At 47.0% G+C, this 23,206-nt stretch overlaps 1 protein-coding gene across 4 annotated transcripts in view; it reads left to right on the top strand.

Moving 5' to 3' along the window:
* Nucleotides 1-23,206, top strand: part of LOC148030941 (sphingoid long-chain bases kinase 1-like) — a 250,691-nt gene that overhangs the window by 127,155 nt on the left and 100,330 nt on the right. For all 4 annotated transcript variants that reach the window (XM_087684500.1, XM_087684501.1, XM_087684503.1 and 1 more), the window contains one exon: nt 11,293-11,330. In XM_087684500.1, the coding sequence (XP_087540626.1) occupies nt 11,293-11,330 (38 nt within the window). The remainder of the gene's footprint in view (nt 1-11,292; nt 11,331-23,206) is intronic.

The raw sequence follows: 23,206 nt of genomic DNA, 5'->3' as shown, positions 1-23,206 counted from the left end.
CAATGCGCTCAAATCAACCATTCTCAGCTGCACGGAGTCGGATTTGTAGTCCTTGGACTGGCAGGGTCTGGTTGTTCCTCGTGGCTCCATTGTCAGGCACCTGGGGACCCTTTGGGTGTTGATGTTCCCCCAAAGCAGCTTCTGCAGTGGATTTCTTAGAAAATGGTGGATAAGTTTATGTATTGGAAGTCTCAAGCCTGGCCCTTCCATGTTCGCCTCAAAGTAGCCCAGACAATTATGTTGCCAATGCTCACATATTTCTTGCCATTGTTGCCCTGGACTGCTACGACTCTAAATGCTCTTACTCAGTCTATTCGTTTCATGCTATGGAAGAAGGACTCATTGCATGCAGGTATTTCCTGGATCTCTTGGTCGCATGCGTGCACCCCCAAACGCATGGGTGGCGGAGCTATTTTAGATGCCCACACTCACATGCAAGCACTCCGTTGGTCTCTTTTCCGCACCATGTGCTCGGATCATCATCCATGGGTCGATATAGCCCGTTATTTCCTTGAGGGCCATGGCCTTCTGCATGGCAATACCCAAATCCGGAGTTCTTGGTGGCATGTTCTTAATGCTGATTCGCGGTTCTCCAGTTCTTCTTCGTCGCTGCTTACTCATTTGGTATGTTCTTGGAAACAGGTCCTCCAGAAGGCTCAGTGGCATCCAGCGGCGGAGGATCGCTTAGCTACTAACTCTTTTCAATTGGAATTGCTGGCAGTCTCGCGTTTACTTTCATGGGAAGGTAAACATGAGCTTAGACCACAATTCAACCGGATGGCATGCTTGGGCTTGTCTTCAGTTGCGGATGCCACCCTTGCCAATCACCACGTGCTTATATCGTTTCGTACAGCTAGGAGGCTTTTCAGGATCCCTCGTGGATATAGGCCTTTATGGGAATAGCTTTTGAGGGTGCTCCAGAGCTGACAGCCCTTTCCTGCCCTTGCTTCGGATCATCCTTGGCAGGATTGGGACCTACAAGGCCGGCTGACTTTAAGCAAAGCTTCTGCTAACCAAGTGTATCATCTTCTGATTAAAGATCATCAATGGCTAGTTACTAAAGCGAATGCTTTATGGGGATTGCATAAATCCCGGTCATGGTGGAGGGCGACTATGATGGAGGGCTGGTTGAACAAGACACCCTTCAAATATAAAGTCTTTCTTTGGAGAGTGATGATTGGTGGTCTTCCGCTTGCTTCAGCTCTTTCCAAGCGACGAATCTCCAATGGCAACTGTTTCTTTTGCACCACTACTGTGGAATCCGCCCGCCACCGATTTATTTCTTGCCCCGTCGCTAAGAAAGTCTGGTTATTTTTGTCGGCTGTTTGGCAAGGGGTGGTTGGTTTCACCTTGTGCCCCTTTGATTGGGTTTTCGGGCAGCCGAAATACCCCACTCCGGCACAGCCACATATGAAGCTCATGTATCATTTTCTTCGATATTGGGGCTGTTGGCATAACTGGACCATTCGGAATGCTTTTCTTTTTGACTCCGCCTATAATGTTCAGCGGCATATTGCGAGGCTTAAGGGCCTCTTGTATTGGCAGTTACATCTTCTCCAGCATTCTGATTTGCTCTCTAGGGAGGACTTACGTCCTTGGCATATGGCAATTTCCTCTGCGTCTTTGCCATGACGTTGTAACTTGTAGTACTTAGAACCTCTTCACATGATGGCTTAGATTGTCATCATGTATCTTGTAATCAAGTAATCTTGTACTTTTTTCGTAATTAATATAATTACCTTTTATGAAAGAGAGAGAGAGAGAGAGAGAGAGAGAGAGAGAGAGAGAGAGAGAGAGAGAGAGAGAGAGAGAGAGAGAGAGAGAGAGAACTGTCAGGTTTTGGGAGCGCGTGACTGTGACCCTGCACAGGACAGCAGGTAGTCTGTGGCAGCAGAGAGAGAGCGAGAGAGCGCCCTGCAAATAGTTTCAAATCTCTGGTTAAAGGGGTGATACAACATGGCTGGTCTGGACATGGCCTTTATTGACCAAACGGTGGCAGCCCTTGGTCCAGATTATGAAACAGAGGAACCAGAGGATATGGTTTCTTGCAAAGAGGAGATGCCATCTGGTCCTGACTTCCAGCGTGCGGGCAAACGCACGAAGCATACTTCCGAAGATACAATGGATCATCAGGAGCGCTCTTATGCTTAGGTTGCTTCTGATTTTGTGGATTCTCAGGATATTGATTGGGAGCATTTGTTGGAGTTTGCCAACACTCTACTTGGTGATTATGTTCAAAATAATCATGAAGCGTTCTTTGACTCGGGAGCTGAAGATATTCTGGAAGTCACTATGGATCCTAAAAATGTTTTGCGCTCATTCTCAGTGTTTTATGATCGTGCTGTTATACTCTTCTTCACTGGTAGAATCCTAGTGCTGTCCTATATTCGCTAGTGGCTGCAAAGTCTCCTACAAGGGGAGCGTGTTGAAGAGATTTTTGTTGGGCCCCGAGGCTTTTATGAGGTGCTGTTGAAATCCGAGAAGCATCGTGCTGATCTGTTGACTAAACTGCTAGTGTTCTTTGATCGCCGTTTAGTCCATGTTGTGCCATGGCGCCCAATGGTGGATTTTTAGCGCTTGCTTCAACACGAATGCCCAGTGTGGGTTGAAGTGGAAAACTGTCTGACAGTCTATTGGCCACTGTTAAAGGATGCCATGGCCGTTGTGGGCATTGTTTTGGTTCCGCCAAGCCTAAGGGCCATGAATCGTAACCGTTTGTGCATGCTATGGGACACGGATTGGAAAAGGCTTGCTTGGTTATGTCTTAATTGTTCTAGCATGCATCCTTTGCACTTTCATTTGAAATGGGGTAACTTTGCAAGGCATTGTTTTTCGTGTGGAAAATTGGGGCGTTTTATGGCCGAATGTCTAGCAAAGCAACCGACTTCAGATGCTCAGCATGTTTTGCCTCCCATGGAAGATATGGTGCTTGATGCTCCGTCGCAGGATGCGACCGAGCTACCTAAAGTTTTGGTTAAAGGCAAGCAACATGTTTCGGGTTTGGATTCCCGTGACAATGATTGGGTAGATGTTCATGCCAAAAATGGCAAAAGGTTTGATGCTCGCATGGCGGATACTGTGCCTAATGCTTCACAAGATTCCGTGCGTACTTATATGCGTAGGAAAGACATGTTGTCTTCAGAGCACACTGCTCATGCTATGGTTTCTTCTGCTCCTCGCAATCAGCCCGCTAGGAAAGTATATACGAATGGTCCGAAGGGGCCATTTGCTAAGTTGGCTTTTGATGCTAAAGGCAACGTGATTACCCCATGGGATCGTCATTATCCCCGTTTCATCCCCAAGACAGTGGATATACCATCTACTTCTAAATTTGGTCATCCAAACTCTTTTGCCGTGTTAGCTGATTTTTTGGATGAGGAAGTCCTTGACATTTTAGCAGAAAAGGTTAAATTGGGGCAAGCTTTGCCTCGTTCCTGATTTTCTTTTTGAATACACATGAAGATAGCCACGTGGAAGATGCGAGGCATTTGTTCTCGCAATAAGCAACATGCCATGTGGAGTTTATTGCATGAGAATCAGTGGGATGTCTTGTGTGCTGTTGAGCACAAGAGTCACGGTGAAGCAAGAAAAGTTGTGGATTGTCACGGGTTTCTCTTGTTTTATGCAGAGACATATGCCATGCATTATTCTGGTGTGCTTATGATTGTACATGAGAAATATCAGCCTATTCTTATTAAAAATGATGTACATGGTCGTTTTGTGGTGATTGAAGTTTCATTTGAAGGAGAGATCTTATGGTTACTTGGGCTCTATGCCCCAAATGATCCTTTATCCTGCCGGGATCTTTGGAATACTTTGTAGATCTCCTTGTCACTTGGTAGACGGGGTTTTTTGATGGGGGATTTTAATATGTGTGTTGATTCTTCACAGTCCACATCAGAGCATTCGGTGATGGACGCTCCGGAAAGCCGTGTGTGGAATGCGTTTGCTCGTGCTGTACTTAAGCAAGATCTTTGGTCATGGCTACACCCTTCTTCTAGAGGGTTTAATTTTCATTCTGCGCAGTATACAACTAGATGGTCGCGGTTGGACCGCATGTACATTATGCATGATGATGCTTTTCTTCCTGAGATCTGGATTCCCTTTGCGCTTCAACTTGTCTTATTTGAAGCATTCAATCTTTCAGGGTTATATGCAGCAATTGATTGATAGATTTTTGTTGGACTTCTCTTCGGAGGGCAATGCTTCTTTTGAACGATTGCTCTCTAATGTGCGGCGGGTTGTTCGGCAGTATGGGATTCATCATGCCTCTCTTTGTCGGTGGCGTTGGCAAGCAACGGAGGAATTACTAGCTTTGGTTCGTTCTCTACTGGTGGAGACTCTAGATGATGTATTTCTGTTGCCATTGGCTATGCGTTTGGCTGATCTTATTAAAGAGTTTCAGTTGTCAGCAGGCCAAATTGCAAAATCCAACGGAGAATTTGCAAGATAGTGCTTGTCAGACTCATAAGTTCTTTCGAGCTCTCCATGCCTCTCCTGCTCGAGAGAATATGACTAGACTCCAGGATGCAAAAGGTCAAATGGTCATTGATCTGCAGACTATTGTGAATATGTGTAGGAATTATTTTCTAGACCTTCTTGGTTCTAGTCCTTCACCTTCAGACCAAATTACTCATGCCCGCTCAGTTTTCTATGATTTGGTCCGCAATCAGGTTCCACATGACATGCAAAATACTTTGAAGACAGATATTCGTGAGGCGGAGGTTATGGATGTTTTGTTACACTTGCCCAAGGATAAAAGTCCCGGTTGGGATGGTCTCACCAATCAATTCTTTGAGGTTTTTGCTACCCAATTGGTGAAACCATTGACGGCTATGTTTCAGCAGGTTTGGGAAACGGGATTCATGCCTTCCTCATGGAAAGGACTTATTAAACTGCTTCCAAAAGTTCCTTTGCCATCTATGTTGAAACATTGGCGACCAATTTCTTTGATGCGTTCTATGTATAAAATCTTTTCCAAAGTGATGGCGAATCGGCTCCATAAGCATCTTCCCGCCATTGTGCATCCTCTTCAATATGGTTTCATTAAGGGCTGAAACATTCTGCATAATGTCTTAAATGTGCAACTGGCTATTGACTATGCAAGGCACTCTAATCAGGAGGTGGTACTGATTCAATTAGACCTGGAAAAGGCTTTTGATTATCTAGACTGGTCTTTCATTGCAAAACTTATTTCTAATATGGGCTTTGGTACTTGGATGCTCGTTTGATCTACACCATTAGTGCTGCGGCTTCTTCGTGTGTTATGCTGAATGGTGGTGTTACTGAGCCATTTGTCCTTGCTTGCTCTGTGAGACAGGGTTGCCCTTTGAGTCCTCTCTTTTTTGCCCTTGCGACTCATCCAGTTCTTTCGATGTTATCTCATATGGCAACTTCTACTCAGTTGGCTGGATTGTCTCTTCCTTTTGGACAACACTTCATTAGTCAATCCTTGGCTGATGACAACTTTATGATTTTGCGTGCAGACAAGGATAATCTTCGCAAAGCATTAGATGTTTGGACTCTCTTTGGTCAGGCTTTTGGTCTTTGTCTCAATGCTTTGAAATCAGCCATTCTCAACTGCACGGAGTCAGATTTGCAATCATTGGACTGGCAGGGAATGGTTGCTCCCCTTGGTTCCATTGTCAGGCAACTTGGGTACCCTTTGGGGGTTGATGTTCGGCCAAAGCAACTACTAGAGTGGATTTCACAGAAATTGGTAGCTAAGTTTCTGTATTGGAAGTCATAGGCTTGGCCCTTCCATGTTCGCCTCAAAGTGGCTCAGACAATTATCTTGCCAATGCTCACATATTTCTTGCCATTGCTGCCTTGGATGACTACTACACTGAATGCTCTTACTCAGTATATTCGTTTCATGTTATGGAAGAAGGACTCCTTGCATGCAGGCATTTCATGGATTTCTTGGTCGCATGCATGTACCCCCAAACGCAAGGGTGGTGGGGCTATTTTAGATGCCAAAACTCATATGCTGGCACTCCGTTGGTCTCTTTTTCGCACCATGTGCTTGGATCATCACCCGTGGGTCTTTATAGCCCGTTATTTTCTTGAGGATCACGGGCTTGTGCATGGTAATACCTAAATTCTGAGTTCTTGGTGGCATGTTCTTAATGCAGACTCTTGGTTTTCTAGTCCTTCATGATCTCTGCTTGCTCATTTGGTATGTTCCTGGAAACTGGTTCTCTAGAAGGCTCAGTGGCATCCAGCGGAGGACCGCTTAGCTACTAACTCTTTTCAACTGGAATTGTTGGCAGCCTCGCGGTTACTTTTTTGGGAACACAAACATGAGCTTAGACCAAAATTTAACCGCATGGCACGTTTGGACATGACTTCAGTTGCAGATGCCACCCTTGCCAGTGGCAATGTGTTGATATCGTTTTGTACAACCAGGAGGCTTTTCAGGATCCCTCGTGGATACCGGGATTTATGGGGACAGCTTTTGATAGTGCTCCAGAGCAGCCAACCCTTTCCTGCCCTTGCTTCGGATTGTCCCTGGCAGGACTAGGACCTTGCAGGCCAGCTGAATTTAGGAAAGGCTTTAGCTAACCAGGTGTATCATCGTCTGATTAAAGATCATCAATGGCTGGTTACTAAAGCTAATACTGTATGGGGATTGCGTAAATCTCGGTCATGGTGGAAGGTAACCGTGATGGAGGGCTGGTTGAACAAGACACCTTTCAAATGCAAGGTCTTTCTTTGGAGGGTGATAATTGGGGGTCTTCCTCTTGCTTCAGCCCTTTCCAAGCGTCGAATCTCCAACAGAAATTGTTTCTTTTGCACCACAAGTGTGGAATCGGCCCGTCATCGATTTATTTCTTGCCCTTTCGCTAAGAAAATCTGGTTACTCTTGTCAGCAGTTTGGCGAGCAGTAGTGGGTTTCTCGCTAAGCCCTTTTGATTGGGTTTTTATGTGGCCCAAATACCCCACACCGGCACAACCACATATGAAGATCTTGTTTCACTTTCTTTAATACTGGGGCTGTTGGCACAATTGGACCATTCGGAATGTTTTTTTTTTTGATTCGGCCTCTAATGTTCAGGGACATTTTGCTAGGCTTAAAGGTCTCTTGCATTGGCAGATAGATCTCATTCGGCACTCTGACTTACTCCCTCGGGAGGACTTACTTCCCTGGCATATGGCAATATCCTCTGTCTTTGCCATGACTTTTGTAACTCTTTTGTTGTTTAGTACTTTATAAATATAACAGCTATTACGAAAGAGAGAGAGAGAGAGAGAGAGAGAGAGAGAGAGAGAGAGAGAGAGAGAGTCGATGTCGGGAGAGAGGAGCGATGGCGGACCTTCATCCCGCCTGACCTAGCGAGCGAGTCGTTGACCCTGTGCAGCCGCGGACCCCGTCAGGACGTGCTGTTGCTGCGCCCGTCAATCCCTTTTGTGGCCACGCCTGTCATAGGTACCACCGCCCGTCTGTACCTGCGCCTTCGTTCACGCCTCGCACCTGCTCGCTGGACGCCTGCTGCGACTTCGTCTGCCCGCCTGCATCGACGTCTGGCGTCAGAGAGATTAGGGTGTGCACATTAGGCGATGGAGATGGGTGAACATGTGGTGGTAGGAGTGTGATACAAGCAAAAAGAAAAAATGTGAAAAAATGTAAATTTTTAGTCAATAGGCCTAGAATGGCCGTTCCAAACAGGGAATGGCAAGGAACGACATGGAATGGCCTTGCGAATGGCAGGGAACGTTACCTGGCCGTTTCACCTCCTCTAAGGGTTTGAAATGCATTAAACCGTTCCTACAGGCCGGAATGGATGTTCCCTGTTTCTATGACTGCCAGTTTGGGGAAAAGTAAGGTGACCGGATGTCTAAGAAACCTGTTATGGAGCGCGACTACCTCCACTACGAAGCCACTGTTCTAGGGAACCATGTAAATGACCCTCTTCTTTGTGGAGGCATAGGGTGAGCTATCTACTAGCTCACGAGCTATGTCTGTAGAGGTGAGTCGAACCGTGAAGATCCCTTGACCCATGAGAACTGCCTCCGTGATTTGCATTGTGCCAATGCGCAGCGTGGAGTGAAGCCAATATGAAGCTGGGCCCTAGATGAGGAGTGTCCTACGACCCGGCCAAAGATCGTTGTTTCTTTTAGCTCTAGCTTTGTGGCATGGACTGCTAAGAGCTGTTCCTCAGAGAGGATGATGCGCAAGGTGTTTGACTGGGGAGCACTTGCAGAATGCACCGGCGTTTGACTAGAGGATTCCATTTCGCGTCCTTGCTGAGAACCTACCAATCACGTTGTTGTGCTACCGGAGGGGGGGAAGTTGCTGCAGAGGGAGGGAGCAACTGGAAGGGGGGAGGGGGCGATGCCGAGGAGGTTGAAATGCTGTTTTGTGATGGTGGGGGAGGTGCTGGACACCACGGATGGCTGGCTCACAACGGGCTTAATGCGGGTGGTGGGTCTGCCGGATGGGGCTGGGGCCACAGGTTGGAGGAGGCGGGGGCAGGGTGGGAGAGAGTTGGCGAGGGACAAAAAGCGGGGGAGAGCTGGCGCGGGGGGGACGGTAGGGGGGGGTTATAAGGCGGGGCAGCGTGGGGTAGCATGAGGGAGCAGCGCTCCACGGGGGTGGGTAGGTGCGCCATTGGGGGGGGGAGCTAGGCGGGGGGCACAACGCGCCACGGGATAGCAGGCGGGGGAGAGTTGGCGCGATGGTAGGGGCAGCAGCGTGATGTGACGGGCAGGAGAGCTCAAATGATATTTTTGGGACTATGGCTGAGACTTGATGTGGAGTTTGCTGATGATACAATAGTTTACTTGGATGGGAATGAGGGCAACTTTCCTCTCCTTGATTAGCATCCCCTTATTTGCCTTCCACCCCTTACCCCCTCTTTGTGAAAAGAGAAGAAACAAGGACAGGCCCATGGAAGCTCCCACATTTTTCACAGCTCTATGCACAGCTATAAGTTTGTCAAACAAGGACCATTAGTCTTTGCAACCTTCAATCACCATTTTATGTGTTATCTCTCTATTTTGCAAAATTTCTTGTTACATCCTTGGACATCTAGGATGGGCACATGCAGCATTGGTCACAACCTTGACACACTGAGAGCACGTCAGGGTTGGGACAATTGAGTTCTATTTATAGGGCTCAGAGTCCATTATGCATATACATTCTGTGATGGCTACTCTTGGACTTTAGGCCCAATGGCCTTTGTGTTCATGTAGTGGGATGGTGCTATGTGACACTAGCTCTTGGGATGTGATTGTGACCTAGTACAGTATTGGCCCTAGGCTTGGGGGTGAGCCTGTTTGGCTTTATGGTTGGGAGGTGAGTCTGATAGTCATGGGTATGGCTTGTGTTGTGCCTTATACACATGTTAGATGTTGCATCCTTGGACATCTAGGGTGGGCTCCACGAGCATTGGTCACAACCTTAGATCATGAGTGACCTAGTATGAGCACACTAAGGGCACTTTAGGGTTAGGGTAGTTGAGTCCTATTTAAATAGGACTCAAAGGACTTGAGGCCCATTGTGTACATTCATTGTGTGATCACTACTTTGGACTTAAGGGCCAATGGCCATCTTGTCCATACAATAGGATGGTGTGGGATGGTTTTATGGGATGCTAGTTCTTGGGAATGCCATTGTGGCCCCATACATTATTGGCCTTAAGCTTGAGGGTGAACTCATTTGGCTGTATGATTGGGGGGTGATTTTGATGTCCATCCTCTTTGTGGTTTCTATGTTGTTGGTATGGCTTGTGTTGTCTCATGTGTGTAGGTTGGATCCTAGGGAACATTTCATTTGTATTAGAGCGTCTACTTGCTCTTGGGCATGAGACTCAAAGACATGCACATATTCACTCTTCACTTATGGAACCATAGTATTTTGCACCTGATGGGTTTGCTTTCATCTCAAATAGGGTGGTATGCGACATTACTATGGAGAAGAACTTACATGGGAGGCTTGTGTTGTAGGCCATGGGTACAATGAGATGACGTTCTTGTCCGCTACCCCTCCTTAGGATTGTGTGATGGGCTCTTTGGTATGTGAGTTTCTCGGATTGGTGTTGGTGATTGTGGTCATGGGAGATGTTACAAGTAAGCATTAAAGATTTACATTCTTTTAAATCTTCAATAGTGAAGGTTGGAAGGGTAGATGTTGAAGTTAGAGAATATGATGTGTCGAGGTGAGACAATGAAGATATCCCAAAGAGAGAGAATGTCTAGGGGTCAGAAGATTGTTGAGGAGAGAGAAGATGTGTGATGAGAAAAGCATCATTGTGCTGATGGTAGGAGTCGGCTTTGTTGAGATGATCGGTGTTTTGGGGATGTGTTTTGGTAGTCGGCGGTGGTAGAACTAGGTCGTCATCTCCATTTGGGCTAGGTGATGGCTTGTCGAGAGGAAATGGTAGGTGGTAGGGGTTGCATCATGGTGCTATGGCCATATGATGTAGGCGATGACTTGGATGATGCTGTGGCTGACTCTTGGTGAAAGAGAGGCACTGTCCAGATGGAGGTCTAGATCAATTGACTAGTAGCTGAAAGGCTTGACATGATATCCCATCATGTGTCCACATTGACCCCGTGGGTCAATATGATGGATATGTCCATGGCTTGGGTAAGTCATTTCGGGCAGGTGGTCAAAACACCGCCAAGGTCTCTGTTAAAACAGGACACATTGTCCTGCTTTTAAAGTTACCCCCTGTCTCTGCCTATTCCTACCACAATTCGGCTACATAGTGATTAAGGAATCGTTTCCTCTCTTGTCCATTGTTTCTCATTCTTGCTCATCAACTTGAAACATACTAATAATTCTCTCGCTCTCTCATACCTCTTCTTATGCTCTCTTACTACTCTTCCTGTTCAACACCACCACTTCTCGTCACCATGGCTTCTCCGAAGCGTCTCCATTTGAGGCTTCCATCATGAGTGGACCCCAACACATGGAGGATGTGATGGTCTTCTCCCAATCCTTCCAACCAATAGGTTCTGGTACCTTTACCAGACTCTTATTTATTTTGACATCATATATAGTCTGGAAAAGTATGGAAGCTTCTATGTAGCTGATGCTGATAGCTGTAACCTGTGTATGGATTTTAAAGATTGTAGGGAATCTCAAAATAATGTGTCTAATTTGTGCTGTCATATATACACCTAGTGGGAAGTAAATTTGTTTTTCATCTTTTCTACTTGAATGCATCTTCACATATCAATATCTCCTTCATTACAATTTTGTTTTTTTTTTCCAAGAAAAGAGAACTCTATTACAATTTTGTTAGATTTTCTTACATTGATTGACTAGATAGGGACTCTGTGCAGGTATTATATGTGTTGGGGGGGATGGCATTATTAATGAGGTAGGTTTGTGAGTTTGAATGTATTTGAATTTACAAAAAAGCAATATTAGAGTAACATCAATACAAATGTGAAGTGCCATACCTCAACCAATACATTTTTCTTTTGTTGATCTATTTGTGTCTAAAATCTAAAGATGTGGTAAGGAGTCCTCGATGGAGGAATATACTTTGACGACTTTAGAAAAAAGGCAAGGTTGCTATCCCATGCAAGTCAAGAAAATGTCTTGTTGTGCAGGTAGATGCATGCCATTTGTCAAAGATTTAAAATCTCCCTGGAGTCACGGTTTGAGGTACTTACAATGGTTCTAGAAGGGGGTGTCACAACACTAAGCGGTAGGGAATTGGGCTGTTTATAAGTGATTGCTAGAGAGTAGAGTTACGATGGTTCTAGAAGGGGGAGTCACAAAACTAAGGTGATGGAGGAAATGGCATGGTATGGCTTGACTCATGATCATCCATGGGCAAGAGACATCGTTTTCTCTACTGAGACATATCATTATCAGAGAACAAAGAGTGGACACTAGCCAATCATATTGGTGTCAGCACATAGAGGGATATCTGATGCGGATGGAGGGGTGTGGGAATTAGGAGGATAGTAGTCCTCTTAGAGAACAACACAAACCATTTTTCACTAAGGTGAGTAGAGATGGCAGACTCAGATGTATTAAAGTAATCATAATTGTGTTGAGAATCTGAATGACACAAGTGAGCATGGAAAGATATGGTGCATGAAGATGGATGACTGGTCTAGGACTACATAACTTGAGGTATAAGTCAATAGAAACCATCGGAATTTCATGCATTATTACTTTGCTCCATGACAATGTTTGATTAGTGCTCCTTTTTGCCAACATTTGTTTTCTGATAGCTGATCCTTCTACATGCAGTACTTTCCAATTTGGCTTTATCTTTCTATCAACATTGAGCAAGGTCAGTTCCCTTTGGGAACCTTTGAACTGTTTCTAGTGAAGAATACAATATCCCTTGGATCTGACCAAGTTTTGACCTCTGCTTGACCTTCTAGACTTCTTCAAAAAAGTAACTAATTACTCCTGAAAGAGTTAAGTTTGAATGCTTCTCCAAGGCTGTGACTATTTTGAGTCATAATGCTTTGTAATTTGTTTTGGGAGCCCCTGGGTTGTGAGCCCCAACTTTGCAGCTAGTGTATGTACTCCATAAGACTGACGAGAGGTGCTACCTGCAGATGTCCTTACCACGTAGCAGGTAGGGGAGATATCCTAGGAGCTAGACCTGGACTTGGATGATTTATTGGACTTTAAGAAATTTTCCTCTTTACTTGAGGCAGTAAAGATAGCAGAGAGCAGGTTTGACAGAGTTTACTCCAGGAGACAGCAGAGGCAGGCATGGGCTGCAGAGCCTCACCGATTTGAGAGGCTTAGACGCTCCTTATGAGGATCCTCTCATAGAATGCATGAGGCTTAGAAAGCCAGTCGTTCAGATGAGGCTGAAGCCTCACGAGACAGGACCTAAATAGAGCATTAGTGGGAGGATCAATTGACCTTCTCAATCACCACCTCCCAGGGCACCGACAGTAAGAGACAGAGAGATTCACATAGGACTGTGCGTTTGGGTTCTAGGAGCACTGGACCCAGGCAGTACAGTATTGAGGCATATTGGTTTCAGGGCGACCCTTATGGGTTGTGATGATTAGAGTGCACGATGCGCTCATTGGATTCTGGTCATTGATGCTCCAAAAGGCCAATAAGACAAGAGACAGTTTTGGAGGACCCTCAGCCAATACTTACCCTAGGTTAACCATTGGAATAGCAACAGCCAAATGCTTGTAGTAGGATTGTTTGGTCAGGCTGACTGTAAACCTCCCTCCACACTAACAATATGGGCTGGGCCTACCTCCTAGCCAGCCTACTGGACATGAGGGTGCTCACCGATCTGGGTCCTATCATGATCTTGAACATGGGGGTTCTAGACCACTGGCTGGTGGTGTTTCTCCTCTTGACAAAGTGGAGGCCTTTGAATCAGGGCCTTACACAGGCCTTGCCACACCCGTAGCAGATTGCACAAGGAGGATCTAGGTGGGGTGATCTGGGCTGATGTGAAAACCCATCCAAGGATGGCCCCCACTCCATACTGAGTCATGGCATACCCCCATATCATTTTGTTATGGACGTATAGAGTACATGTAGAGGCAAAACATAGAGGCTTCAAGACTTTGACTTTGCTCTCACATGCATACCCTTGAGCACCTCCAAAGATCTATGCTTGTCCATCATTCACAAGTTAGTGCCTGAAACCTTTCCATGCAATACTTAAAAGCATTGCAATTTGCTTCCTTTCATAGGATAGTTGGTATGATACATGAATTATAACACAAGAGCTTTTGACAGTGAGTGCATTTGAAAAGATTAGTGCAAATTATTCCAACCACGACTTGAAGGAAGAAGAGAGCTTTCCTCGCAAAACATGAAGATGACATAAATCATTTTCCTTGATTAGGGCAGAAAAGAGCAAAAAAATCTACTATTAAATCCCCTCTCTCCCAAGGATATATATATATATATATATATATATATATATATATATATATATATATATATATATATATATATATATATACACAAGCCTAAGGCGGTCTGGGGGGATGGGGGCAAGAAGCCATGGAGGGGGGGTGTATCGCCATCTATGGCTGCCTGCCTGCATCATGAAGAACAAGTTGTGGCCGCCCAAGTGCGTAGAAAGTGAAAATGGAGTTCTTGACAAGAGCTCGAGACTCGCCCTGCACCTCGTCCCACCGGCCGCGGAGGGAGTGGATGATGGAGGTCCAAAGCTCTGCCAAAGTCGCATATACTGAAGGGCACTCCCCACCAAAAACCACTTGACAGCGTGGGTTCCAAATGTGCCATCCTGTAAGACTTCTTATGACCTTCCATAGCTCTGAGTGCTCTGCTGTGGGCTCCAATACTTGGCGGATATATAAAGCCTCCAAGCCGACCACAGCACAAGACCTAGCCTCGATGAGAAAAATCGTGTCCTGCATCTTGGCCTCATACAAAAGGTGATGGCCTTGCGTGATTGCCTGCCAGCAAAAAGCCCCCCATGAGATACATCTAACTTCCAAGGCTGGGTGCCACACGGTGAAGAATATGACAGGCTTCTCTCCACACTAACTGTGCCGCCTCGCAAGACCAAAGGCAATATCCATGATGCTATGCTCTGACGAAAGCTCCGACAGAAGGCATTCGTGATGCTATGCTCTACCCAGTATCTGCTGAATGAAGGCGCCCAATCCATGAATTCTTGCATCAATACATGTCTACCAATCCTCGCTGTGTACTCCAAGAACCTTGGAGGCTTCTTGGTGACCATAGTGGCCTGCCATAGCCACTCTCCAGGATCCCACTCCAACTCATCAAGTGGCTTGCTCTTTCATATCCAAAGATGCCACTCCCGAGACTCCTCCCAAGGCACATAAGGGTCCAGTAGCCAGGTCTTTCCTTGGAGACCACACGAATCCTCCTTGAGGAAAGGACAACAATCTCCTCATCCTGTTGCCCTCTGTCAAGAACAAGACACCCCCCATCCTGCACGGTGAAGAAAGCACCACAGGGGGAACCACCCACTCTATTTGCCACTTGTAAGAGGATACCTGCCGGTGAGAATCCAGCAGCCCACACCTCCTAGGCTCCATCGGCTCTTGGATCGGGGGATCTAGCCACTTCTGAGGGATCGTTGAGTCAATCTCCCTCCTCCTTAGCTCAGCTCCTCGCTAACATCCTGATGCCTATTGAAACACCTGATCCGCCATCCTGTACACCTCCCTCCACGTCCTGATAGTATGGGCAGGGCCAGCCTCCCAACCAGCCCCCTGGATGTGGGATCGCTCACCTATCTGTATCCCATCCTGATCTTTGACCTGGGGGTTTGAGACCATCGGCTGGTAGTCTATCTCCTCTTGGCATGGTGGGGTTCTTTAAACTAGGGCCTTGCAAAGGCCTTGCCACAGTCGAAGTAAACTGCAGAGGAAGGAAGATCTGGGTGGCATGATTTGAGCAATCTTGAAGATCCATCTTAAGGATGGCCTCCAACTCCTGCCAAGCCTCGGTCTACACTCTTGTAGACCCTCTTGCAAAAGGGCAGTCGTGAAGATCCATCTTAAGGCTGGCCTCCAACCCCCGCTAAGCCTAGGTCTACACTCCCAGAGACCCTCCTGCAAAAGGACCTTCTAGGTCTGCCCAGTTGGTGTGAGACCACTGATCACTAGCTTGCCCTAAAGAGCCAAGCTCTGGAACTTTGGGTCAATGATCCCAAGCCCTCCCTCAGAGACTGATGCCGGATGATGGTCAGCCATGCCACCTTGGCCTGGAAATCCTTGGAATTATCTAAGCCAGCCTAGAGAAAATTTCGCACTAGGTGGCGAAGCTGAACCACACAAGATGAGGAGAAACACCAACAAGAGGCGATGTACCAAGCCGTCGCTAGGAGGACCTGGTTGACCACCAGGGCTCGGCCAGCTTAAGAAAGGCGAACAGTGCTCCAGTAGGTCAACTTCCGCCTAATAGAGTCGAGAACTGGAAGAAACTGTTGGGTAGGAGTGATGTCGAGCCCCACCTAGAACCCTAGATATTTGAGGGTCTATTCCTTGCTCACCCATCTGAACCCCAGGTGGACACCCCATTCCGTGCTGGAGTCTAGATCTGTAAGAAAACCAACCGACTTTTGCCAGTTGATTCTCGCTCCACCTGCAGTGCAAAATACCTCCAGAGCTAGTCTCACTCTCTTCAACATGAGCTCATCATCCTCTACAAAAGAGCGGTATCATCTACTTACTCTGAGTCCAGTAGCTTAGTCTCCTCCCTGGAAGTCGCAGGCCACATAGCCTGCTTACTCGTGATGGGAGGAAATAGGACATCGCTCCGCAAGGAGTAGGAATAGATATGGGGCAAGAGGGCAGCCTTGCGGGATAGATCTCTCTAGTTGAAACTCCTCCCCCCTCCTGCTACCAATGAGAACCTTGCTAGTGGCCGATCTATAAAGTGCCGAAACCCCGCAGATCCATGCTTGCGGGAAGCCTTGCCTCTTTAGGGTGCCCTCTAAGAAGTCCTAGTCAATCGTGTCATAGGCCTTCTCGACGTCTAGGAGTACAGCCAATCCTTGACCACTGTGCTGAGCCCACTCGATCGCCTCGAAAAAAGTGAAGACATTGTCTGGATGCTCCTATCCTAGACAAAACCTGTCTGGGTGTCATGAATGATGGCTGGAAGCATGGGGCAGAGTCGACTCCCGATCATCTTGGCCATGGCCTTATAGGACACTGACAACAAGGTGATTTGTCTCCACTGGGATAGCTCCAACGGATCTCCCCCTTTGGGGAGGAGACTAACAAGACCTACTGATAAACTCCTTGGCATCTGTCCTGAGCTGAAAATCTCTTTGGAGAGGAGACTAACAAGGCGAGTAGTAGGGGGTCCTTCACCACCTCCCAGTAGGTGAAGAAGGCCTTAGAAAGACCATCTTGGCATTTTTACCCATCCTGTGCATTGAAGGCCTCAGCTAGCTCCTTCTCTGTGAAGGGGTCTAGGAGGGAGCGTCCCATCTCCTTTGTGACAAGGGGTGGAATGCAATCCCAGACATGCTTTCTACATCGCTGTACTCTAGCTGAGACTGCCTCTTGCTGAAAGAGCTGTGGAGAACTCGGTAGTGATCACACAAAGTGGTACCAGTCAATTGCTCTACCTGTTCTCTGCTAGAGCAACCCCACTCTCCCACATAGAACCGGTCCATAGCCGCTCCAGAAGAGCTCCGCCCAGCCACCTGTATCCCCAAGAGAAGTCCAGCAACCTCTCCCTCCTGTGGAGAGTTGGGTCCTGCCAAGCATCACATACTCCTACTGCGAGGAGGAAGACCTACCATGCCTCCTACTGCTCCCCTGCCATACCCTGGTAATCTTTGCCTCTGCTCTGTTGGTCCTCTAAGGCCTCCAAGATGTTGAAGTCTCCTTCAACAATCCAAGAGTCCACCTTGGGAAGTCTTGCTGCGATCTCCACCCAGAACCTGATGCATGCCCTAACCTCAGTAGAAGCATAAATATTGAGGACTCCAAGGCACGAGTCCCCTATATCCAGTCTGATCCTTAAGACCCCTCCTGCCACAATCGTCCCGTGGTCTCATACATAAGCGGTGAGGCTCGGGCCAATATAGGTGCATACGCCTCCACTCCTGCCGTGGGCACCGATGGCGTACTCCTAGTAAGTGTGTGAGCTGCTTGGGAGTACCTTTCCTACCCGATGGGCCTGGGCGGGGGTGAGCTTGTGCTCTTGCAGAAGTAAGATGTGGATCCGTCTGGCAAGGGCAGGCTGCAACTCTTGCCAAGCAATCAACTTCCTGGAACCATATGGCCCACTGTAGTTGAGGCTATTCACATTCGAGGATGCAAGATGTAAACTTGTAGGGAAACCTGTGACTGATGGAACAAGCATCTATTTGATGTGGAAGCTGCTGATGAAGAAGAAAAGCTATGGGGCATGCAGAAACGCTTTGTTGGCAGCCTGGACGGCAAACTCCATTTTCCCATGGTGGCCCTTGGGCGGACCATGGGGGTGATAGATGCTCTAGGTGGTACCACCAGGGCATCTATCAGCTAGTTCGATAGGTGTGACTCTATACACTGGTAGAATGGGGCCGCTTGTGCCAGGGGCCACTTGATCACATCCATCGGTGAACTCCACTGTGAAGGGGCTTGAAAAATAATGCTTAGATGTGGGACCTGGGCTCTAATAGCCCACTAGTTAATGTCCATCATGTACCCTAGCCACTGATGGGTAAAAAGTGGTAGTCCTCCTCCTCCCATCCACTGGGATATGTGGTCTGCAACCTGGCCCCTCACATCCTTCTCTATCTGTGTCATCGTCCAGTCTCCTTAATGAGCGGTCTGAAAGAAGAAAGCATAGTTTGGTCCATTTGGTGGTGCCAAAAAATGGACCTTGCCGCTCGTTGAATTGTGGACCACCAAGATCCCCACCTCCAGAGGTAGTGGACACTCTCCATGCTCTGCAACTCTCAAATAAGACCATGGACCATTGCGGAAAATCTCCTGGGGAAGCAATTGCGCGTGTCAATGGAAAGTGTTGTGTTGGACCAGATGAATTGGTGGTTGTGTGGGGAAGGGGGGGGGGGGGGGAGCTGGGCTGCTGGTGAGGAGAAGATATGGGCATGTAAGGCTCATCATCCCTTGTGGGAAGGGGAAAAATGGATTTGGGGGGGGGGGGGGGGGACACATGTACTGGGTGAAGATCGGGGGGGCTGATCCAGCGGGGGAGAAGGTGGGGAAGAGGAAGAGTAAGGGGTTGTGGGGTGATCGAACGTGTGAGGTGTGTGTGAGGGGGGATGGAGTGGCGTTGGAAGGGGGAGGCTATGGGATAGGGTTAGGGTGGGGGGATCCATGAGGGGGGGGGGGGCACGGGGGTTGGGTTTGAGAGGCCTCAGTGCGTGGAGGCCTATGATCCTTCCAGGTGGGATGAGTGGGGTGTGAGATGAAGATAGGATCGAAGCTCAGCACAGAAATCAATAGACAGTGTGAGAGTGAAGTACGATACCCAATGCAATAGATTGAAAGAGTGTAAACTGAAAGTACAAGGTACAACCCTTAAACCTTAGATGTGATGTGCCAGAAGTCCTAGAGCTCTGCGGAGCATTCTTTACTTGGTTGCCTTTGCCCTTCTGTCTAGCCATAAAAGCCTGCTCAGAGACTATAGCATCTACACCACTATTTCTTCTTGTTTGCTCCTCCTCTAGAAGCAAACTGACTAATTGAAGAAAGGTGATTGGCTGTGCGGCAATCCTTATGGTGAGATTTAAGGCCGTATGAAAAGCCAAGTACGAGGGAGGTAATGAGTTCAAAGTGGTAGATATCATCTGTGCATCCGAATGGTACTCATTAACATTCATGAGTTGCTGATGCAAGTCCTGAATTTTGTTCAAGTGATCCTGAATAGAATCACGTTCATCCATTTTCAATGTTTCTAGCTCTTTCTTTAAGAAAGAGATGCGAGTCTCATTCTTGCTTGCAAACATCTGCTCCAAAGTTATCCAAGCTTCTCGTGAAGAAGCTATTGAACGAATATGGGGGATTATTGACCGTTGAACTGCTAATGCAATCAACGACAAAGCCTGTGCATTCAGTGTATCCCATGCTTTTTGAGCTGTTGTTCTTTGGGGAAGTGGCTAAAGTGGAGTAGGCTGAGGTGCCCGTTGTGCACGTCCTCCTGGAGGAGGAATAGCTGGAGCCACAACTCTAGGTCTAGCTTCTTCTCCACTGACATAATCCCAAAGATTTTTCACCAGAAGCACATTCTTCATCATAAAGGACCAAAGTGAATAGTTGTTTCCATCCAATCTGTCCTCCTTGGATACATAGGTGAAGACATCTCCTCCCTGATTTGCCATGATAATCAATTACCAAAAGAAGCAAAAGAGCAATGTCCATCGGGACCAAGTGGAAATCTGAAAATTTCCAGAAATTGCAGAAAATAACTTTCTGCAATTAGTACACTGAGGTGCACTCTGTCAAAATTGTCTTTAATGCACGCAATCCAAGGTGCATTCAGTGTTCAGCAACACTGTATCAGCGAAATCCCCAAAATTTCTTGTCCTAGATTTGTTCAAAACAATCTATTAGTGACTGTAACTACAATACATGTGCCAATGTCCTAAAAAAACACAAAAGCCCCAAAATGTCTAATAAATTTGGCCAGAAATTTGCATCCATTGTACGTATCCACAGTTCCTTAAGCCTTAGGGTTGTAGGGATTGTTCACACCCGAACACAATAAGTGCCCGTAAGTGTGTGACATAAGCACATACAAAATAATACCAAAAGTCTGGGGAAAAAAACCTCTCCTATCGAGAGTAAAAAGTGCTCCAGTGTCGTACTGATCACCGATACTCCTATGTGAGCGTAGGCGTGAGTCGTAAGTGAAATATCCAACATGGAGGGTTGCTGTGAGGTGTTTTGACGTGGGCCTGTTGCCCGCCCTCCTGCTTTGTGCTGCCGTGACTGTGTTTGAGGGGCTAGCTGAGGCCCCCCTGCCGTCTCCCTCTCTGTCGTCGTTGGACCCTTGTGAAACTGTTAGCATCCACTTGTGGTTCTGTCCACTGAGCTGCCTTGGCTTCGAAACGCATGTAGTCTACTGCTTGATGCCCAAAGCCATGGCATCGCAAGCACTGGCCAGACTACCTTGTCACAATAACCTATTGCCTAAACGAGTGTTTGCCTGCCTCAATCTCAAGAAACTTAGGTATGTTCTTTGTATCTTTCATAGCCACCCGTACCTTCGGGACTCCTACGGCTATCATTGCATCTGCGAAGGAGGGAGGAAGAACTGTGTCGAAAACCCGTCCAAAGTCCTCCACTAATTGACGATACTCTACTGTCAACAGTCTGCAGAATAGAAGGGTGACTGGGTGTCTGGGAAACTTGTTGTGAAGCGCGAACTCCTCCACTGTGAAGCCACTATACCAGGGAACCATATAAATGATCCCCTTTGTGGAGGCACAAGGTGAGCTATCCACTAGCTTGCACGTTACTTTCACGAAGGTGAGTCGAACCATGAAGATCCCCAAAACCATGAGAACTGCCTCCGCAATCTGTGCTTTGCCAATGCTTAGCATGGAGTGAAGCCATCCAGAAGCTGGGCCCTAGATGGAGAGTGCCCTATGACCTGTCCATAGATTGCTATTTCTTTTAATTCCAGCTCTATGACTCGGATGGAAAGGAGCTGTTCCTTACAGAGGACGATGCGCAAGGTGTTTGACTGGGGGTACTCACAGAATGCACTGGCGTCTAACCAGAGGTTTTCATTGCATGCTACTGCTGAGGGCTACCAATCTAGCTGCTGTGATACTAGGGGGAATATTGCTGCAGACGGAGGGAGCAACGAATGCTAGTGGTATGAACGTGCAGTATAGGATGGAGGTATCGGAGCAGGTCGATTGGGGAGGTCTTTCGTGCTTGAGGCATAGGGCGGAACTGCCATAGTAGGTCGATGATTGTTGACGGAGAGGGCAGAGCCTAATGGGATAGGCGCGGGTACAGTCAGGCGGTCTCGAGCAGGACAGGTACTGGCGGCCAGGCAATTGGGCAGGCGGCGTTGGCGAGCAGGCAGTCGGGTGGTGCCACTAGCGGGGCGTGAGCGCCGTTGGCGCAGGGACAGGTTGGACGCGGGCGGCTAGTCGGGCCAAGCAGGCGTGAACCAAACGGGCCAGACGGCCGTGACGAGGAGTGGAAGCAGATGTGCGCGTTGCTGAAACCTGTGGACGCTAGATAGTAGCAAGGGGATGAGACACTAAGAAGGGGTAGCTGATCACGAAGGATTAGGTCCCAAGGAAATATATAAACTACACAGCAGTCGTTTATGGGACTTCTATATGAAAGAAAATACAACAAAGGGAAGCTCATTACAAGGCCTGAATGAATAACCAATTGAATTGGTTTGTAGTGCCAAACTGCATGGCATTGATGATAGAAGAAAGTTTCATAGTTCAAGGTCTGGAGAAAAGCATCTCTTCTCCATAGTATTTGAGTTGCCTTATATCCTCTCCCATCCACTATAGAGAGTGTGGACAATCTCTATCTTACGCACTTGTCCCGCCTCCCAATCATATCCCTCTTTAACACCATTGATGTTTATAAAGCCATTGACAAGCTCTTCAATCAAAGGACTTAGGACCACAAGGGGTCTTCATTGGACACACCATAATGCCGAACTTATAATCACAAACACATTGGCTGCAATATTTCTCTTTCCTATAATCAAGGGTTTTCCTTCTCTTGGGCTATGAACATTATTGTTTTGTCCATAAAGCCGGAGATCCTTTGGATGAAAACAATTATATTACTAGTATGATTGGACACACTTTGGCTAAGTTGTTTGGAAATATGCATGAGTGGATTGAGATTAGGGCAAATAGAGAGAGCTTGAGCACCCATCTAGATTCAACTTGCACATGAAACACAATACAAGGCATACTTGGATATAAAACATAGGGGTATGGACATTGTGCTCATCTCCCAACCATAGAGCTAAATGGGCCATGTATGAGTCAAGGATTGAGCCAAGGATTAGTAGCATACATGACATGCTTTTGTCACAAGGGCTAGCATCCCATACCACTAACCCACATTGTCATGAGGACATGTATTTTTGAAACCTCACTGAACATGTGGATGAATTTTTAATCACATGGTTAGGTAAATGTTGCACATGTGAGGTGTAACTCGAGTTAGAGTAAATTTACGAGCTCGGGACCCGAGAAAATCATAGGATGTTAAAGGAAAAAGTTGCTATAAGTTATGCCGCATAGGTAATTGGTGGTATCTGGTGCCAATTGTTGGCCTAGGTTATTCATTTGGCCGTAAGTGTGTGTTGGTGACATTAGAGAAGTAGCATTTAATGGTACCTAACGCCAATCTGATAGTCAAAGATGACGCAGAGACACTTGGGAATGGAAGTTGCCTAGCCAATTTAATTATTGGCCAATTAGATTTTTTTAAGGGCACCGAAATAATTATTATATTAATTTTTAGTATTTAAAGATTGAAAATTAATATTTAATTATGGATAATGCTGGAAAGACCATTTGCAAAGGCTGCCACTTGTTAAAAATGCCCATGCAAGATTGAAAAACGTCTTTAGAGGCTGGAGAGAGGCATTTTTAGTGTATTCAACCTGCAAGAGAGAGGAAGGAGATGCTGCTGGTCTGATTTGCAGCCATTGGAGGACTTTCTGAGGCAGTGAGGGGTAGGAGAAGACCAATCAACAGCAGGTGACAGCATCTACAGGCTGTTTAGACAGGGCAGCGCATTACATGATTGATTTTCTTCAGTTCTATGCATCTATGAG

This window comes from Lygodium microphyllum, chromosome 9, assembly GCF_053477565.2.
Source record: "Lygodium microphyllum isolate KBCC chromosome 9, Lygodium_microphyllum_v1.1.10, whole genome shotgun sequence".
Taxonomy (NCBI): Eukaryota; Viridiplantae; Streptophyta; class Polypodiopsida; order Schizaeales; family Lygodiaceae; genus Lygodium; species Lygodium microphyllum.
This window is presented reverse-complemented; position numbering and strand designations above follow the sequence as displayed.